Source organism: Idiotropiscis lumnitzeri, chromosome 1 (genome assembly GCF_059441095.1).
Source record: "Idiotropiscis lumnitzeri isolate Australia: NSW breed Sydney's pygmy pipehorse chromosome 1, RoL_Ilum_1.0, whole genome shotgun sequence".
In the NCBI taxonomy this organism is placed as follows: domain Eukaryota; kingdom Metazoa; phylum Chordata; class Actinopteri; order Syngnathiformes; family Syngnathidae; genus Idiotropiscis; species Idiotropiscis lumnitzeri.
In genome coordinates, this window is record NC_142391.1 from 37,349,013 (window position 1) to 37,367,156 (window position 18,144).

General features: G+C 40.3%; 1 protein-coding gene across 1 annotated transcript; it reads left to right on the forward strand.

Moving 5' to 3' along the window:
• Positions 1–1,161: 1,161 nt before the first annotated feature.
• On the forward strand, positions 1,162–10,699 carry syn1 (synapsin I). Its single transcript, XM_088299404.1, has 14 exons — positions 1,162–1,424; positions 1,718–2,050; positions 3,153–3,213; positions 3,728–3,819; positions 4,328–4,484; positions 4,578–4,667; positions 4,941–5,003; positions 5,095–5,237; positions 5,313–5,387; positions 5,470–5,572; positions 5,650–5,778; positions 6,432–6,501; positions 7,719–8,154; positions 9,046–10,699. The coding sequence occupies exons 2-14, from the start codon at positions 1,728–1,730 to the stop codon at positions 9,179–9,181; spliced, it is 1,878 nt and encodes a 625-aa protein (XP_088155530.1). The 5' UTR covers positions 1,162–1,424; positions 1,718–1,727; the 3' UTR covers positions 9,182–10,699.
• The last annotated feature ends 7,445 nt before the right edge of the window (positions 10,700–18,144 follow it).

Sequence of the window (18,144 nt, forward strand, 5' to 3'; positions counted from 1 at the left end):
AATATTCACTTTAACTTAATTTAATAATGTCAGTTCCAATATTTTTTTCTCACTTGAAAAGGGGATGTTTCAAACAAAATTTGCTGTGTCCCGAGTTGTTTGACATGCCTATATTGAAATGATAGTTAGAATTCTCAATGTTTGCCCCATATTCATCATTTGATCTGAAACCCAACTATCTTAAGTATACAACAAAAATATAGGAATTGACCTTGCCTTTCCAATACTTTTGGAGGAGACTGTATACATCTTAATAGACGATGGCTCAACAATAAGACGTGTAAAGTTGCTCCCACGGACCATCTGAGTAACCTGCGGGCTTCCCCAAAGATGGGACATTGTTGTTTGAAATAATGATATGTTTCTGTTTCCTATAAATTGTTAAATCATTAACATGATCTGTGTGTCTCAAACTGTTCTTTGCATTAAGCTGTACCCAGGAGCTCGTGTGACGTGGGTGAGTGTAAAATGAATGAATGGATGAATGAATGGATGGATGGATGAATGGATCAATGAATGAGCTAACTTCAAATTTGTAGCACATATGGGAGGAAACGTTATATTAAGACCACTCTCACTGATGCGGTGCAGCTCTACAGCACAGTGAACATTAAATCTGTCAATTAAACACCGTGTGCATTTAATCTGAGAATTATGTTTTTGCTTTAGCTCTTGCATCGCTCACAAAATATTGAGAAGCTATGTGGCCGTAAAAAGAAACGGGGAAAAAAACACGTGTTGTATGAAGTCTAAATGCCACGGTTGCTTTGTTGAGCATATAGGGGATGCGATAGAAAATCAACATCCATATGCCTGTTGAGGCAACAGGAAGCATCATGTCTGACAGAGTGACGCCCCTTTTTGCGCCTTCTCTGCTCAGCATCACTTCGCGTTTTTGCTCATGAATGTTCCGTCAAGTTACACGCAAACTCAACACTTACCGGAAGTGCTTCGGGCAGCGCCATCAATAATAACCAAATTGTAGGTCCTGTTATATTCTAAACGTAACCAATCAAACATAAATCCACATAAATAAGCGTGGCGTGATTACAAAACAGAAACAACATTGTGTCGACAGCGCCAGATTAGCAGGTTAAAGCCAAAATAACGGCACCATAACGGAAGTGTGTCATTCCAACCCTCGCACCTTTACGCAGATCCCTTCTTGCAGGCAACACCAACCCCTCCCGGCAGCTTTACTCGGTTCCACGGTGACGCAGGGCAATGGGGAAAAACTGTGACTGGAGGGCAAGGACGCAGGGCACGACAGTGAAAAGCAGGAAAGACTTTTGATTGATGCACGACCTTCGAGGACACGCGTGTCAATTGTACTAGGCCTCCACGTAATCGAGGGTGCTCCTCCCTGTGGAACACTGTAACACATCAACATCGTTTTAGGGCGGATCACTTGGCTACACTCCCAGGTAGGCTTCATTGAGTAATTGCATACACTCACGGACCGTATTTTCCTTATCGAATCAAATCTGACTGCTCACCCCAATTTAATCCTCAACGAAGCGCTCTGAAATACTGCATCTATTTTATTCACAATTTAATGGACTCTGTAAATATATATTTGCTAATAATTGAGCATAAATGTAGTTTCCCGTTTCAGTACATGGGGAAAATAGCCCGTGATCTTTCCAATTAGTCTTGACAACTTGTGCGACGCATCCAGTGGGCGGACACGTCTTTTTCTTGCCTCTTTACACCTCAGAGTCTCCATAATGAACTACCTTCGTCGTCGACTCTCGGACAGCAATTTCATGTCCAACCTGCCCAACGGCTACATGGGCGACCTACAGCGGGCCGAGCCCCCGCCTCAGCAGCAGACGAGCCCAGCAGTGTCCCCGGGGCCGGCGGAGAGGCGCCAGCCCGTCAGCCAGCAACAGTCTGCGGGCGGAGGCTCCGGTTTCTTCTCGTCCATATCCAATGCTGTCAAGCAAACCACGGCCGCCGCCGCAGCCACCTTATCCGAGGCTGCAGACCGGGCGGGGGTCTCTAGCAGTGCTAAGATCCTCCTGGTGGTTGACGACCAGCAGACCGACTGGTAAGAGCAGAAGCGCAGCCGCCTCTAGACTGCATTGTTGGCCAGTGGCCACAACGTGGACAGGTAGAAGGTCATGAGTCATCCGGCACTGAGTTATCAAACGTCATATGAACAAGTGTCCCGTTACCTTCTCTTTTGAAGGCTATTAGCATATTGCAGCACAGAGCGTTTTTCCCCATGACAGAAATACTCCTCCATGTTTTGCATGTTATGAAAGGTTGCATAGCAATGTCAGCACACATACCTTGAGCGCAAGTTAATTGACCTATTTTTCCCACAAAGCTTAATAAACAAGTGTTAGTGACAATAGTTTCTATTTTTACATTTGATATGTAAAAACTTAAAAATAAGACAAATGGGATATGCCAATGTGACTGAGACCATCATGATGATGCAAGTTTTGAAAACTGATCCATCAAAAACAAATCTGGCAAATTGGTTCGGCCTTTCTGTGTTCTGGCTTATTTTTACCGGGTCGCACATTCCAAAAATGTGTGCTTTATGCATCCATCTATTTTATTTATCGGTTATTCTCACCCAGGTCTCCCAAATGAGGTCAAGGTAGGATATGCTCAGCTAGTTGGGCAAATACAGCCAAAAAACATTCACATTCACAATCACAATTTGGTCTTCAATAAACTTACGGGGATGTGGGAGGAAGCCTTAAAAACACTGGAAGAGCATGCCAAACCCACACAGAATGGCAGGAGCCCAGATTCAAGCACCCAACTTCACAACTGGGAGGCATTTGTGCTAGCCGCTTGGCATTCATGCTTGCCATATCTCAAATTTCAATTTTGGTACAGATTTGAGCAAGAAACACGACGTAGTCACAAAATTTGCAGGAGGCCACATCAGATATGAATGAGATGGCCTCTAGGGCATTGAGCATGAAGAATGAATGTTCATTGAATGAACTTTTTCCAGCCTTGAATAATAAATAAACCGCAAGTACACCAATTTTTTTTTTTTTGTTCCGACATCTGTGGGGCCCGCCAGCCAAGTCCAAAGTGGCCCGCGGAGTAGTACCGGTCCGCGCCCCTGTGGTTGGGTTTGAGGTTAAGGAATAAACATTTTATTTCTATCCTTGTTTCACATATAGGGTGAGAATTTTCAGAGGAAGAAAGGTCCACGGTGGAGAATATGACATCAAGGTCGAACAAGTAGGTTTTACAAAATCAAACTATTAATGTTTATGTTCTCTTTCACATAATCTAATGTAAAGGCTTTGCCAAACAACAATCAAATTTATCCAACTGTGAGGTGTTGTTGTGAGAATGTTCTTATTCAGTACCTGACTAAATTAGATGTCCTGTAACATCATGAGTAAGATAGGATTATATTAGTAAATCATAACATTTTATAAAAAGAGCAATGATTACGAAATTGCTCATTTCTAATTTAGATATTATTCCTGACTTTGATGATATAGAGATATTAAAAAGGTTGTTCTTCATCTTGTGTCTGTCTGTCATGGTCACTTTGTTTAGCTTCTAATTTCGCTTTTATTTTCCATCATTTCCCATATTTGAAGAGCATTAGGAGGCTGACTGACATTTTCTGATTGCACCTTGCTCTGTCTTGATTGTTTGTCACAGTCAATCACCTTTAGTCAATGTGCTTGTACAGTATATGAGATTGTTTGTCGCGACTAAATCTCGTCACTGTTGTTTTCAGGCAGAATTTTCCGAAATCAACCTGGTGGCTGACTCATCCGGCACTTACACAGTCAGCATTGATGCAATTAGGAACGGCCATAAGATTAACAAGTAAGTGCAAGTGTTTAGTATGGCTGAAGAAATTTTATTGCTGATAACGCACACAAGAACTGAAAATTGAACAATGGGAAGATAGTTTCCTATATTTGTATGCGTTTTTTTTTGCAGTCAAATCAGAGTTGGCTCTCTGCTATAGCTCACCCCAGAGATGTTTGGTGGGGGTTGAGGTCAGGCAACTTTGAGGCAATCCAAGAATGCCTTTATGGACTTTAATGTATTCAATAGAACACATACGTGTTGGTACAAAAACAGTCAAACTAGTTATAAGTCCACAATCTACTCCAGCTCTCTCACAAAGTCAGCCGCGATAGATTCCAGCTCACTCGCGTCCTTCATGAGGACAGTATAGAAATGAATAGGCGTGTGTCTCTAGTTTTGGGCCCTTGAAGAGAATTTTCTCAACACTCTTGTTAATATAGATAAGAGTATTATCACACGTTGTATCTGTCGTTTACCATATTTTTATTCTTTGTAACATTTTTATAATGTGATATTCCAGGTCCTTTAAACCGGACTTTGTACTGATCAGACAACATGCCTTCAGTATGGACAAGAATGGAGACCACCGGAACTTAGTTATTGGTCTGCAGTATGCAGGACTGCCAAGTGTTAACTCTTTACACTCTGTCTACAATTTCTGTGACAAACCATGGGTGGTAGGTTGTTTGATATTCATAAAGCCTTATGCTTACTTACATATTTATACTATTGATGAGATGCATTTTGAAATATGTTTTGCTTTTTTCTAGTTTGCACAGATGTCGAGGCTACACAAACAGCTGGGTCCAGAGGAGTTCCCACTGATTGAACAGGTTTATTATCCAAATCACAAGGAAATGGTAAGATGTGACACTTGCTTATTTCTTCCTCCAATAGAACAGGCGTTGGTGGTCATCTCTGAAAAAGTCCAACATGTCAATATTCTACTGTGAGACCAATCACAGACCGTCTGTGTCTGGTCTCACGAAGTTGAGTTTGGTTAAATTTCCGCATTTGTCACATAATGAATGTGATATCATTTCATATAATCCAAAATGTCTGACAGAAAGGCCAAATAGATGCTTCCTGCTTCATGAGAATCTAAATAATTTTTTATTTTACTCTTTTATTAGATAACATCCTCCCAGTTCCCTGTTGTGATAAAGATGGGCCATGCTCACTCAGGAATGGGAAAAGTACAACCACATTTCAGATTCTTCAATTAGAACAAATGAGTACATTTACTTACTTTCTCATTTTTTAATATTTGCATGCTTGCTACTATAGGTGAAAGTGGACAACCAATATGACTTTCAAGATATTGCCAGTGTTGTTGCCCTGACCAAGACATACGCCACATCCGAGCCATTTATTGATGCCAAGTATGATGTCCGCATTCAGAAGATTGGTGAAAATTACAAGGCTTACATGTGAGGGCCTCCTTTAATTTAAGATACCATCTGCACGAAAAGAAAATGCTCACATGATTTTATTATCATTAACAGGAGAACATCTATTTCTGGCAATTGGAAAACCAACACAGGCTCATCAATGCTTGAGCAAGTTGCCATGTCAGACAAGTAAGATTTCACATTATATTAGTTGCTTGTACGGCACAATGCATTATTCAGGCCAACGGTTATGAATGACATGATACTACAGGTACAGGATGTGGGTGGACACTTGTGCCGACATCTTTGGAGGTTTGGATATCTGTGCTGTGGAGGCTCTGCATGGTAAAGATGGAATGGACTACATAATAGAGGTACTGGAGAGCAGGGCAATCAGATTAAGGGAGGGCCAGTAAGAGATCTATGAATGCATTGTCATCTTGTTTCCTAGGTAGATGACTGCTCAATGCCACTGATCGGGGACCAACAGGATGAGGATCGTGTACAGATTGCAGAACTGGTGGTTTTGAAAATGAACCAGATGATTCAACCAGCTTCAAGCTCTTCTACAGCACCACAGGTACAGAAAGCATCAAATATTTATTGAAGGAGAAATACAAATTAAACAAAGATATATAGTAAAATATTATAGCATAATAATTATAATATTTTAATATATTATTTTTTATGATTATTATTATTATTATATAATATTATTCTAATACATTATAATAAAATGTAATATATTGGTATCCAATATATTATTATCAGGGAAATGTACATAGAGATATATTGTACGGTATTATATTATGAAGTAATTACTGAATTTTTTTGCAGCCAAAATTTATAGATTTTATATATATATATTAAGATATATGTAATTTGAGTTCACATATTGACTGGTCTCTTCAATGTTAATTGGACCATTAAAAAAAAAAGAAGGTTGATTAATACATCCATCTACAGCCTGTCATCTCATGTCATACACACCTTTCCGTGATGTGGAGTTTGTGCACATTGCCATTGGCCCCGTGGGGCCATGAGCCAGGTCTCGCTCTACTGAAGCATTTCCTTACACGACCGGTTGTTTTAGTGGTAGTGGAAAATGTGAGCACTGCATGATAGGCTGCTGCCATGCAAAAATAGCGAGGGGCGCAGGAAACATGCTATTTGGGGGCAAAGGGTCCCAATTAATGTTTGTTTTCCATAAATGTCTTGCTGTTTGCATTTTAGAAAGCAGTTTCTCCTCAGCCCGTCTCCCAACCGAGAATTCCACAGTCTCAACAGCGACCCTCACCTCAGGGTAAGAAGTAATTGAATACACTACAAAGACAAGATATTCAATGTTCAAACTGATGAACAATATTGCTTTTTTTGCAAATATTCTCTCAATTTGAATTTGATGTCTGCAACACAGGTCAAAAAAGATGGGACAGGGCAACAAAAGACTGGGAATGTAGTAGAATGTTCAAAAAACGTGTTTAGAACATTCTGCAGGTGAACAGGTGATCTAACTGTTTATCGTAATTTTGAAAGTCAAGGTTTCAATAATCACTAATTCTGTCCGTCAATGGTGTTGAGCTTTATTTTTTCTTTTTGAGGGGTCTTTTTAGGCGAACATTGTCCCGCTCCAACATGAAGGGCTGCTTGTAGAGATCACTAAAAGTGCACTAACTCTAGCTCTTCCACATACGCCTTTTTGCGAATGAATTGTTTTGTCCTAAACCAGCGGTCTCAAACTTAAACTCCAATCCTAGAGGGCTGCTAGAAGTTTCCCCCCTGCAACTTACCTGATTGAAATGATCTGCTCATGATCAAGTTGTTGCAGGAGGAAACCTTTAAAACATGCATGAAAGCAGCCCTCGAGGACTGGAGTTTAAAATAACAAGAAAACAAACTAACATGTAAAAAACATGTCCAGTCCAGATCTGTCTCCCTACCTTATGAAGCACAAATGATCTCAACAGAGACTGTTGAACAACTGAAGTTGAACATCAAGCAACAACAAATTACAAATGGGAACAAATAAAATCTTAGCGTCCTCAGTTCCCATCCAACTTTATTGACTTTTGTAAAAAGGAATGATGGAACGTCCTTGTCCCAGCTTTTATGAAATGTGTTGCAGGTTTCAAATTCAAAATAAGCAAATATTTGCAAAAATAATGTGCACATTAATTATCTTGTTTTTCTAGTGTAATTATCTGAAAATAGCATGAAAAAAATTTGCAACTCATTGCATTTTATTTACTAGGTTTTCATCCCAAATTCATTGGAATTGGCATTTGTGTTCAGATATTATTGTTTGACTGCCTTTACCATATTAATGTGTGCATATCTGCACTGTAAGGAGATCACCGTTTGCCATTGCAGTGTTCGGTTTTAAGTGTCAGACAGAATACAGTAGTACATGATAATGCTTTTCCAAACATCATGTAAATTTCTGTAAACAACAACTTTTGCTCCCTTCCAGTTCAATTCAAAAAGTCCATATAATGCATTTTAAAATTTTTTCCCCAACAGGTGGTAATCAACAAGGTGCTGCTGCACAGGCCCAGCAACCTGCAGCGAGCCCGAGTTCAGCTGATCCTAATTCCCAGACCAAGGTCAACCAAGGGCCTCCGAGCAAGGGAGCTCCTCAGCGAAGCCAAGGAGGCTCTCCGCAAGCTCAGAGGCAACAGTCTGCCACACAACAGCAACAAAGACCTCCTCCAGGGGGTGCTGGTCAGAAACCTCAGCAACAGAGACCCACCCAGCCCCCCAGACAGCAATCCCAAGGGGGGCAGCAGAGAACCGCTGGCCAGCAGGGGCGCTCTGGTGTGACCACCACCCAGCAGCCACGACCAGCTGGCCAGGGCCAGGGAGCTCCTGGGGGACGGCCACCAGTGCAACAAAAGCCCCAACCCCCACAAAAACCCAGTCCGGACAACACGGCTGGGGGCGGTTCCCCCCAACTGAAGTAAGTAAGTGTAGTCATTAATGAGTATTTATGGTAGGCTACAATACATGTACTGTATATGACCAATAATTTGTCTCCTTTTTAATGATGAGAAAACCTCACACCTCAAATCTTACTTTGTTTGCATTGATATGTGCATGAGTAACATCGATTTTCTGTTTGCAATGATTCACCGGTATGTGCATGATTCTTGTTCTTCAACAATTTCAAAATATTACATTTCAGTGATCATGACCCATCAAACGAATAATTGCTGAAGGTGACGCCCGGTTGTACATGAAAAATAGTTTTGGTGCTACAGTAAAACACAAAACCAACGAAAAAAACACTTTCTATAATGATTGTCCACAGTCTAAAATAGCATTTTTTTTTTCTTTTGTATTGTGGAGGGTGGCATAGCGGCCGACTCACAATGCTGAGGTTGGAGGTTTGAATACGGGTACTGCCGTTCCTATGTGTGGTTTGTTAGGGACGATTAAAGGAATGGACGAAAACCCACTTCCTTAACATCTCGTCCTCCATCCCCAAAATGGGTGCCAGGACGGACGGAAAAACCTTTCTGTCCCTGGGACGAAATTTCCGTCTCTGTTGATTACCAAGATAAATGTTTTTAAGTGACCAAAATAAGAAAATCACATAATGCAATTATTGTATAAAAATAGAGTGAAATTTTATTAATAGACAATTGTGTCCATCAAGTCTCACATAGCATCAAGTAACATCATTCATTTATGATTCATATCACTTTCAAGCAAACCCTTAAAAAGTCAGGGTTCAGCTTGTCCTCTCTCTCTCTTCTTTTCTCACCATGGTCCAGTCTTACCATTCCATAAGTTTGCTGCATGATGTTAATAGTCTCTCCCTCTCTATTGCCACCTCCTCTCTTCATAGCAAATCCCAGTCTCTTAACAATACCTTCAACATTCCAGAAAGCCCCACGCCACGAGCCAGCCTTAGCCAGGCTCAGGTGAAGGCTGAAACCATTGGCGATCTACGCAAATCTTTTGCCAGTCTCCTCTCAGACTGAGACATCATCATCATCATCATTATCATCATCCTTATCTCCCACTCCCACTGAAATAAGGATATGCAATTTCAGCAGGATGTGGTCCTCATTCACCAAAACCCCCCAAAAAACATGATGTTGAAATGTACATAGTCACTAAAGAGCGCCTAGAACAAAGAATACAAAACACTTTAAACTTGAGTCTGAAACATTCCTGCCTAGCCACAATTTTAAATCATTACACACACGACACAAAAGCCTGTATATGCATGAGCACACCCAAGCGAGAATGGCAGCAAATATACCGAACTACTTCCACTTGTTTATTGGCCCTGCGCCTCTTCAGTTCAAACCTATTTTGATAAACCAACCAACAAAATCAATTACTCTCATAGTTGCACACATCTCGAGCATATAGAATGTCCAGTGTTTGAGTTGTTGGACAGTAATGGTGATGTTTTAGCTGCACGTCAACGGGGGGCAATGGTTGCGTTTTCCAATGCTACGCATTGGTGCTTGTAAATGTCTTGTCATGTAAGTCAGCTTGTTTTAATAAGCCTGGCCAAGTTAGCCTTGTAGATCTTGTGAGTGCGTTGCCCCTGCTTTATTCCATTTTTTTTCTACTTGCATAAAAACAAGAGCTTAAAAAAATGTCTAACCAAATGGCGCTCACTGTCCACTTGATTGTGACGTGTTTTTGTGAGTCTTCCATTCTGTTTGTGTTTGTTTACCAATAATGAGGGCAAAAGCATGCATTCAAATGAGGTAGGAGTGTTTTTCTTATTTACATTGCATTTGCACACAGTTCAATGCATAATTATACTTGAAATCAGTGAAATTAACTGACGCATAGTCTGTATTTTCAGTTTTACTACTGTAACATTTGACAAGGCAGCAACTTTGGCGTGGAAAAACAGAACAATGCACTGGGATGCAGTAGAGAAAGATGCAGTTAGCAGATGCATTGAGCAAAATATATTCACGTAATTTGAACACATCTGCACAATTCAAATCAATGTTAAGAAGAAAGGTCTGGTTAAATGAAAAATTATGCACTTAGTGAATGGTTGCCCGTGCGTGACCAGAGAGCCCCGCCCCCCCCCCCAAAAAAAACCAATAAGCCAAGTATATTGTATGGTCCATCTGTAAAATAAAGACATACTTTCCTAATAATTGTGTAGATTTGTAGTTGATAAAGCACGTGTGCTGATATAGTCGTTGCTTCACTTCTGCACTGAAAACCACATCTTTGGTACATCCTGACTGTAAGGGAAAAATAAACTCCTCACTCATCATTTTCGAGGCACTAAAATGTCTTCCAGGGGGAATGGAATTATTTCCACTTGAATGTGTATCTATAATGGCAATATCTTGCTTTTTAAAGAAGATCCAAAGTGTAAATGAGTCCGGCTTACCATGTAGATTCCTCATGCTGTCCTTGTGAGTTGTAGCTACAGTGACCCCTTGTGCTATGTGGTGCATAAATGTGTGAATGTTCTGTAACTGGTCAAAACAAATAGATTGTTGTGTTGGTACAGAACGCCAGATTGTCGCCAATATTCTTCGGCTGATATCTGTGCTAGTTGCTAATTGTTTGATTCTGAACCTCATTTTTTTTAACTACTGAATGATTACATTGTGCAATTGTTTTTGAATGATTGTCTATTTGAATGAAGTGTTTTTCTTTCATGAAGCAATATGGTGCTTGTGAGTTAATACATTGTTTGTGATTCAAGGCTTCGGAACTTTGGAATGACTTTCCAGTGTGCATGTCAAATGTTTGTGTCTTTATTTATTTATTTATTTTACTACAATCTGTCATGTCACTTAGCGTGACAGGTAACTGTAACTGTTGTCATATAGTAATTGTATCGTTAAATATTGTTATATATTGTTTTACTATTTAACATGATAAATTGCCTCTGACCTGTGACACAGCTGTCTTTTTTTTGTGTTGGGAAGATTTCATTTATGATTGCTTCATTTGACAGTGAATGTAACGTTTTGCTTTATGCCTTGTTTGCTTATTGTGGAAAGACAAAAATCCTTGTAGCTGTGACATCATGTGATTGTCAATCGATGCCTGCCAAATAACAACAAAAAAATATATAGATGTAAATGGGGGGGAAATAAAACGCTAAAGTGCTGGCTTATACAAAATGAAAATATATAATGTAAATCATGGTGGATTATAAAAGTGTATGTAAATTGATGTTAGATGCAATGTTTGTATTATATGATGTGCAAATGAATGTTACTGAAATATGCACATGCCTAATAAAGTCAATAACCAACAAAAATAATAAAATGGACTCTAATATGCAGGATAACACTTTAAGTCATTATGACCACTGGTTATAAGATTTTTTTTTTACTTATCTCTATAACCAAATATTATTCTGTGCTTTATTCCGTTTATAGATCGCCTTACATCACGCAATTGTACTTGCACGCATCTGACCACAAGGTGGCGGAAGCCTGCATTTTACGCACCCTGGCCTGCAACTGCCAAGAACAAGTTACTGCATGCATAATTCATAGGATTTAGAGCATCTGAACATTTTTTTTTTAAATCATTTAGTGCTTTACATTTGCATGAGCTGTTGCACATTTACCACGTGCTTTGAAAACAGTGACAAAGTGACAAATACAGTAGAGCATTGTTGAAAGCTTATTCTTAACACTCTATAAAGTAGCTGGAATGTAACAACTTTCCATATGAATTTGTGAATCCATTCATTGTATGTGTGCCCACTGTGGATAAATGAGGGTCTTAAGACACTGCTTGCTTGCTGTATTAAAAATACAGCATATTTTGTCGCCATTACAATACCGTAATGTTGTCTGACAAAGACTTTATTGGTTCAATTGACAATAGGCGCAAGACTCAGAAAGTCTTTAAATATTGAGCAATTACCCGGGATATGCTGTGGGTGGCACAGTGTGCAAATGGTTAGCGCATCCGCCACAGTCCTGAGGTTGAGGCTTTGAATCTGGGCTGTGGCCTTTTTAGGTGGCGATTGCGATGGGTGTTCTCCCCCTTCTCATGTGGATTTTCTCTGGGTATTCCGGCTACTTAATAAAAACATGCTTCTCAGGTTAATAGAAGGCAGTAAACTGTCCTTAGGTGTCATTGGTTGTTTGTCGCTGTTTGCCCTCCAGTGTACTCCATCTCTTGCCTGATGTCCTCTGGAGAATAGTGAGGGTAACTGGTTTAGAAAGCGGATGCTGGCATGGGCTCACTTATTCATTTAACATAAACAGCGAAAAACATGAGAGTCCCATTCAACCATTTTCAAGTAGAACAGAGATTTTAATCCAGGCCTACTTGTTTAACATTACGTCTTCCTAGAGGAGTTGTTGTATATGCAAACACACTCCATATACAGTATTTTCAGTGAATGTCAGAGGAATGGCTTTGAGTCCAAAAACAGATACTGGGTCTATCTTGTCTCATAACCACTATTGCATACGCCTGCCTAAACATGATGGCTGTTTTATGTAGTGTGAAATAGGTTTCATTCTTCATCACCAAATGGAGGTATTTCTTGCTGCTGAAGCTTTCATTGCAGAGTTAAGTGCCAGGAGGGCAAAATCCAAATTACAGAGAAGTTATATGACTCCACTCCATAAAGTCATTGTCTTTTTAACGTGTTATATGCTTGCTTGTATTTCTTATAACATGGCCAGTAGTCGATTGAATTATTTCAAAGTAAATTCAAGCTTGCTTAGACGGGGTGATGCCCATACAACCAGAGAAGACGCAACAAAATACGGTATAACAGACACATACATGTTTCAACCACTCACGTTCTCATTCTATAATATTACAGGTCTCAAGTGAAACACTTTAGGGATATTTGTACTTTGTTATGAACAGAACAAGGACAAAAGAGAAAGTGCTTGTCGTGATGCAGGGAGCCTGACGACTTCTTCAAGAGATAGGTTATTTCGAGAGTTGACCCATTTAAACCGCCCTATGAAGCTGAGAATACACGTGCATCTGGATGACTGCAGCTGCCAACCGCAATAAGTAATTACATGCTGTCCATTTAAGGCGCAATTAAATCAGCAAAATGAAGAAAGTGTCAAAGCTGATTTGCAAGTTCAATTTGATGGGTGGCTGAGCAAAATAAACAACTGTATTTGATTGCATGTTTAAATGTCTTTTGATTTATTTTTCGCCTTTCACTGAAATCGAACCATATTTGGTAACCTAAATGGTTGTCCAACGACAGAAATAATGATGATGGAGTACTGAGACACTGTCAACAATTTTAGTATTCTTTGAAATTTTTAATGGACAGTTTGGGGAGAGCCTTTTTCTGCAGCTTGATTGTGACATACGTCCATGGAGGCATAGTTGGATGACTACGGTGTGGAAGAACTCATTTTCATAAAACTTCAATGGGATCCTCAAGATGTGATCCAACATGTTGTATAAAGTCTTCTGTGGAAAACTGATGGCGGGTAAAACCTGATCACTTCATCGCTACAACATTATGTGTATGTCATTTGCAAAGTAACACAAGAGCCCTTCAGTTTTCAGTGAGAAATTTATTTTGCAATATATTTGTCAATGCCATTGCCTACTGTAATTCATCACAGCAAGGGTTGTGCAAAATTTTGAATAATTATAAGAGCAGGTAAGAAAAAAATATTATACACTGGCAGTCTCAACCACTGGTGACGGGCCACGGTCAATTTCGCTCCATACCCATCATCCTTCTACCAGCATACTCACTTTTTGTCCAAACCATCAACGTCGGCTTTCTCTAACTTTTTCCCCTAAAACATCTAACCTTGGCCGTCCCACTGATGAGCTAATTTCTCAACTTATCCATCCTGATGGCTCCTTAAATAAACCTCAAAATCGTAATTTTCGTGAACTTCAGCTCTGCTTTCTGTTGTTTCTTCAGAGTCACGGTCTCCAATACCGTATGTCATGCGAGAAGAGAATACCAAGCCACCTTCTTGCATTATGTATTTATCGTGACTGGTGATTCCCACACAACAAGACTGCTCTGCACAATATGCTGCGAGCAGCTTCTCCAATAAGTCAATGAAGCGTTCATCAACAAATGTAAGCCCTTGAGAGCGTACTACCAGGTCACTAACCTGGTGTTGCTCAGTCTAAAAGTAGTTAAAGAATTAATCTATTCCACGACTAAGACTGCATTGTTTTTACCCTTGTTATGGTGTTGGCGCTGGTTGGTACATTTAAAAATCACAGTGGATACGCTGTAATTGTTGCAGCAGTGAATTCTTCTGTCCCCCTTTACAAGGCTTTGGCTGATCTTTGTTGCTATACTCACTATATATTCATTAGTCAGTGCGAAATTCACTTGTTTCCCTCAGCTCGCTGCGTTTGAATAGTAAAATTGACTTGTACCAGTCACAACACACAAGCTAAATCCTTGGCCCATGAGGAGTAGGCCCTTGCATTGTACGGTTGTTGAACAGAGCGTAAACACGGTCCAAGAAGGGGATTACTGTTGCATCCTCACTGGGGCTACAAAAGCATTGTTGTCTTCCATTTAATAAAATGGACATGAATGATGGCTGTATGCAGAAAAGGAAAATAATGAAATCAGTCACTGTATAAAGAACGAACGAAAATGTGATGAAGAATATTTTTCTGTAGGTGTGATGTTACAGCATTACATAAGAATTTCACAGAGACACAGTGCAACCACAAATAATTCAAATGATCAGAAGCCCTCTACAACCACTTCCTATTATAAACTTGTCCACATCACAGAGTGACAGATGAGGAAGGATGAGAGAGGAGTGTGGGGTAAAGATTTAATTAAGCCTCACCATGGGATGTCGCGGAGTGACTCCAGAGAGCAGGACAGAGGAGTTTGTGTTTGCTCAGTGCAGCTGGGAATAATATCCACTCTATTCTAAACGTTGACCCGCATGAGTGTGGGTAGTTGTCAAGGCATCGTCCCATCTTTCAATCTTCCCGGAAGGTGTCTCCTTATGGTACACCTTATGTTAACACGTTAGTTGGACATATAGAAGAGGATAGATAAACATGCCACAAAAAGCAGGATTGGAAACAGACTTCAAATACACTGCATGTTGTGATTTCAAACAATGACATGGATTTTTATAGTCTGGATGACTCCCATCAGCACATTACTTCATTCCCTTTGAAATCTATTCACTCGCTATTGCTCCTACTCAGTGTGTGTTGCCATGGATACCACTCCCAAATGATTTGGCTCATATACAGATTTGTTGTGTTGTGAGTGTTACTTGGAGTGGATGGGAATGTTCTGTTTTTTCCTGAAAACAAAGTCATCATACTTTGCCAAAAATGATTTAATTTAGAAGTAATAGTGTGTGTGCATGTGTGTGCGTGCATGCGCGTGTGTGTGTTTAAATATCATTCCATTGTAGTTGGCCCCAAAACTACTCCACCAATATGCCACTTCATCTGAATGGAAATACTGTAATAACTATATAATAACTATGTATAACTATAATAGATAGATAGATAGATGAAGCCTATCAAGAATATTTTAATCAATCCAGATTCTACACTGTCGCAATGAAAATGCTCCTCAACTGAGCTTTAAAGTACTGTAAATCTGCTTTACACTGTGCTCAAACTTTAAAATGAAGTCTTGGATGAGAGGAGTGGACAGAGGATTATTTCGTTGAAGATTTAAACGCTTCAAGTGGACTTTATTCAAGAAATGCTTAAGACAGATGTTGCCAAGAGTTTGCGAAAGCCCTTTGCTGCTACACTTAAGTCGCTATCTCATCCCATCTACTGTAATTAGATGTAATTCAAAAGTTTTTTTATGCGCAATATTGCTTTATATTGAGACGTATTTCCAATGTTGTTTTTTTTTAGCTTTGAAGCAATAACACATTACACAATACTACCATCACTGCAAATTGCAGCCACAATAATAAACAGGCTGTTAAAGAAATCGACCTCGAACAGTGTCTAACATATCTTTGGAAAAGCATCAGTTTCTGGAGGACAAGAAAATATTTCTCCAAGAAGACCACCGACTTCCCATGATTTTCTGCGATTCTCCCGCAACACAGTCCAGCGAAGATTTGTTGGCCTAACATTTGCAGCTATAACTAATGTGACTTCTTTCTGTCATCCGACACATCATTATACCGTTGTTAAAAATGACTCAAGCTGAGTCAGACTCGAGTGATTATTTCATGAATTGCAATTGTGTGCACTCTTTTATGAAAATGTGAGGGTGAATTTCATCCTACTGGCTTATTAGGACAGACTACAGTAGTAGAAGCAAAGTGGAGCATTTTTTTCATTAATGTTAATACTTTGATGGATTGAATGGTTATTACTCCTTCAATTGAAGTACTTGTAATCAAGAGAGAGCTATTGATTTCCTATCCACAAAGCCTTCAAGGTGCCTGAGACACCTGCTAGCAGCCAGCTGACAGGCACTTATGCCTGCAAACCAACAGCTGACATGAACTGATGCCAGTGCACAGTGCTGCATGAGGGTGAGTCACACATGCTCTCATATGATCCACTCTGTGGGGTTCTGAATGCCACACAACATGATTTCCACCGTACAGTCATAACTGTGATATGATGCGGGTTTTCAGGATTGTTTTGTAACAAGGATGCATGAGTTGATTTGTGCTCTTCATCAAGCATGTGCGAGCAACAAAACTGCATATCCTGCAACAAAATGATTTCCAGGCTGATCAGCACAGCTCGTCTGTTGTTGTGATTTGTATCTACCGTGGGAGCGCTTCACTAAGCACATTTCCTGCAGCAGTCACATGCCGTGGGCAGGATGGGGCTCACAGCCAACTATCCCTACCATCGATTACAATGATGCAGATTCGATGGAAAGTTGAGAATGACGCCACAAAGGGAAAGAAACCAACAAAAGTGTGATGATCAATTAATCTGATGTTTCACAAGATTGCTACCTGGTATGTTTTCTACTTGTCTGATTGCAAACTTGATGTAAATGCACAATTACGGCCCTCAACCACACCATAATATATGATTAATTTTCTTTACACACACCAGTAATGGACCTCGTAAACCAACCCGGGATTGTTTTTGTTTTGAGATTGTTTCACGTTTTGAATCAGATTAGAATGATTTAGATTAAGATACTTTCCACTCGTGTTTTTGTTTCCCGAGTCTTTCACTCTTTTCTGACATGCTCCTCGTGTCCTCCAGTCAGCCCTTTCACTGCTTGTTCCTTACTCACCTTTAGTAGTAATTCTGAGTATTTATTTCCGCCTTTTATCTTGGTTACCATGTTGCCATTAAGTCGTTCCTCATTCCAATGAAGAATATCTGCATTAATTTTTGGTTTCTGTTAGGCACTGAATAGGGGTGGGTATACTTATACTTGGTGCCTGTACATTGAGGTTCACCACAGAGGATGAGATAGTAGCCTCCCTCCACCTTCGAGTGGGGGCGCGGGTCCTGACTGTTGTTTGTGCCTATGCACCAAACAGCAGTTCAGAGTGTGTCATCATCTACACCGCTTATCCTGTACAGGGTTGCAGGGGTGATGGAGCCTATCCCAGCATACTATGGGCGAAAGGTGCACTACACCCTGAACTGGTCGTCAGCCAGCCGCAGGGACACACAATGACACTATCACTGAGTGGGAACCGATCTCACGCTGCCCGCACACAAGTCAGGCAGGTGTACCAGTTCAGAGTACCCACCCTGACTCATTGTACTCCATTGTTCTGCGGGGTGATTTCAACACTCACGTGGGCAATGACAGTCAAACCTGCAAGGGCATGATTGGGATCAACAGCCCCTCCAATCAGAACCTGCTTGGTGTTCTCTCATTGGACTTCTGTGCTCATCAGGGTTTGTCAATCTGAAACACCATTTCAAGCATTAAGAGTATCCATATATGGACTTGACCAGACCAACCAAAGCCACAGCTCGACTCTGTGGTTGTCTCATTGGACTTGTGGCTGCATGTCTTTGACACTCAGGT

What these genes read in the sequence shown, in the direction of transcription:
- syn1 (XM_088299404.1), top strand. Translation starts at nt 1,728, where the DNA reads ATGAACTACCTTCGTCGTCGACTCTCGGACAGCAATTTCATGTCCAAC. An exon ending in ATGACATCAAGGTCGAACAA is followed by an intron (nt 3,214 to 3,727) that starts GTAGGTTTTACA and finishes TGTTGTTTTCAG; the next exon opens with GCAGAATTTTCCGAAATCAA. An exon ending in GAAAATTACAAGGCTTACAT is followed by an intron (nt 5,238 to 5,312) that starts GTGAGGGCCTCC and finishes TATCATTAACAG; the next exon opens with GAGAACATCTATTTCTGGCA.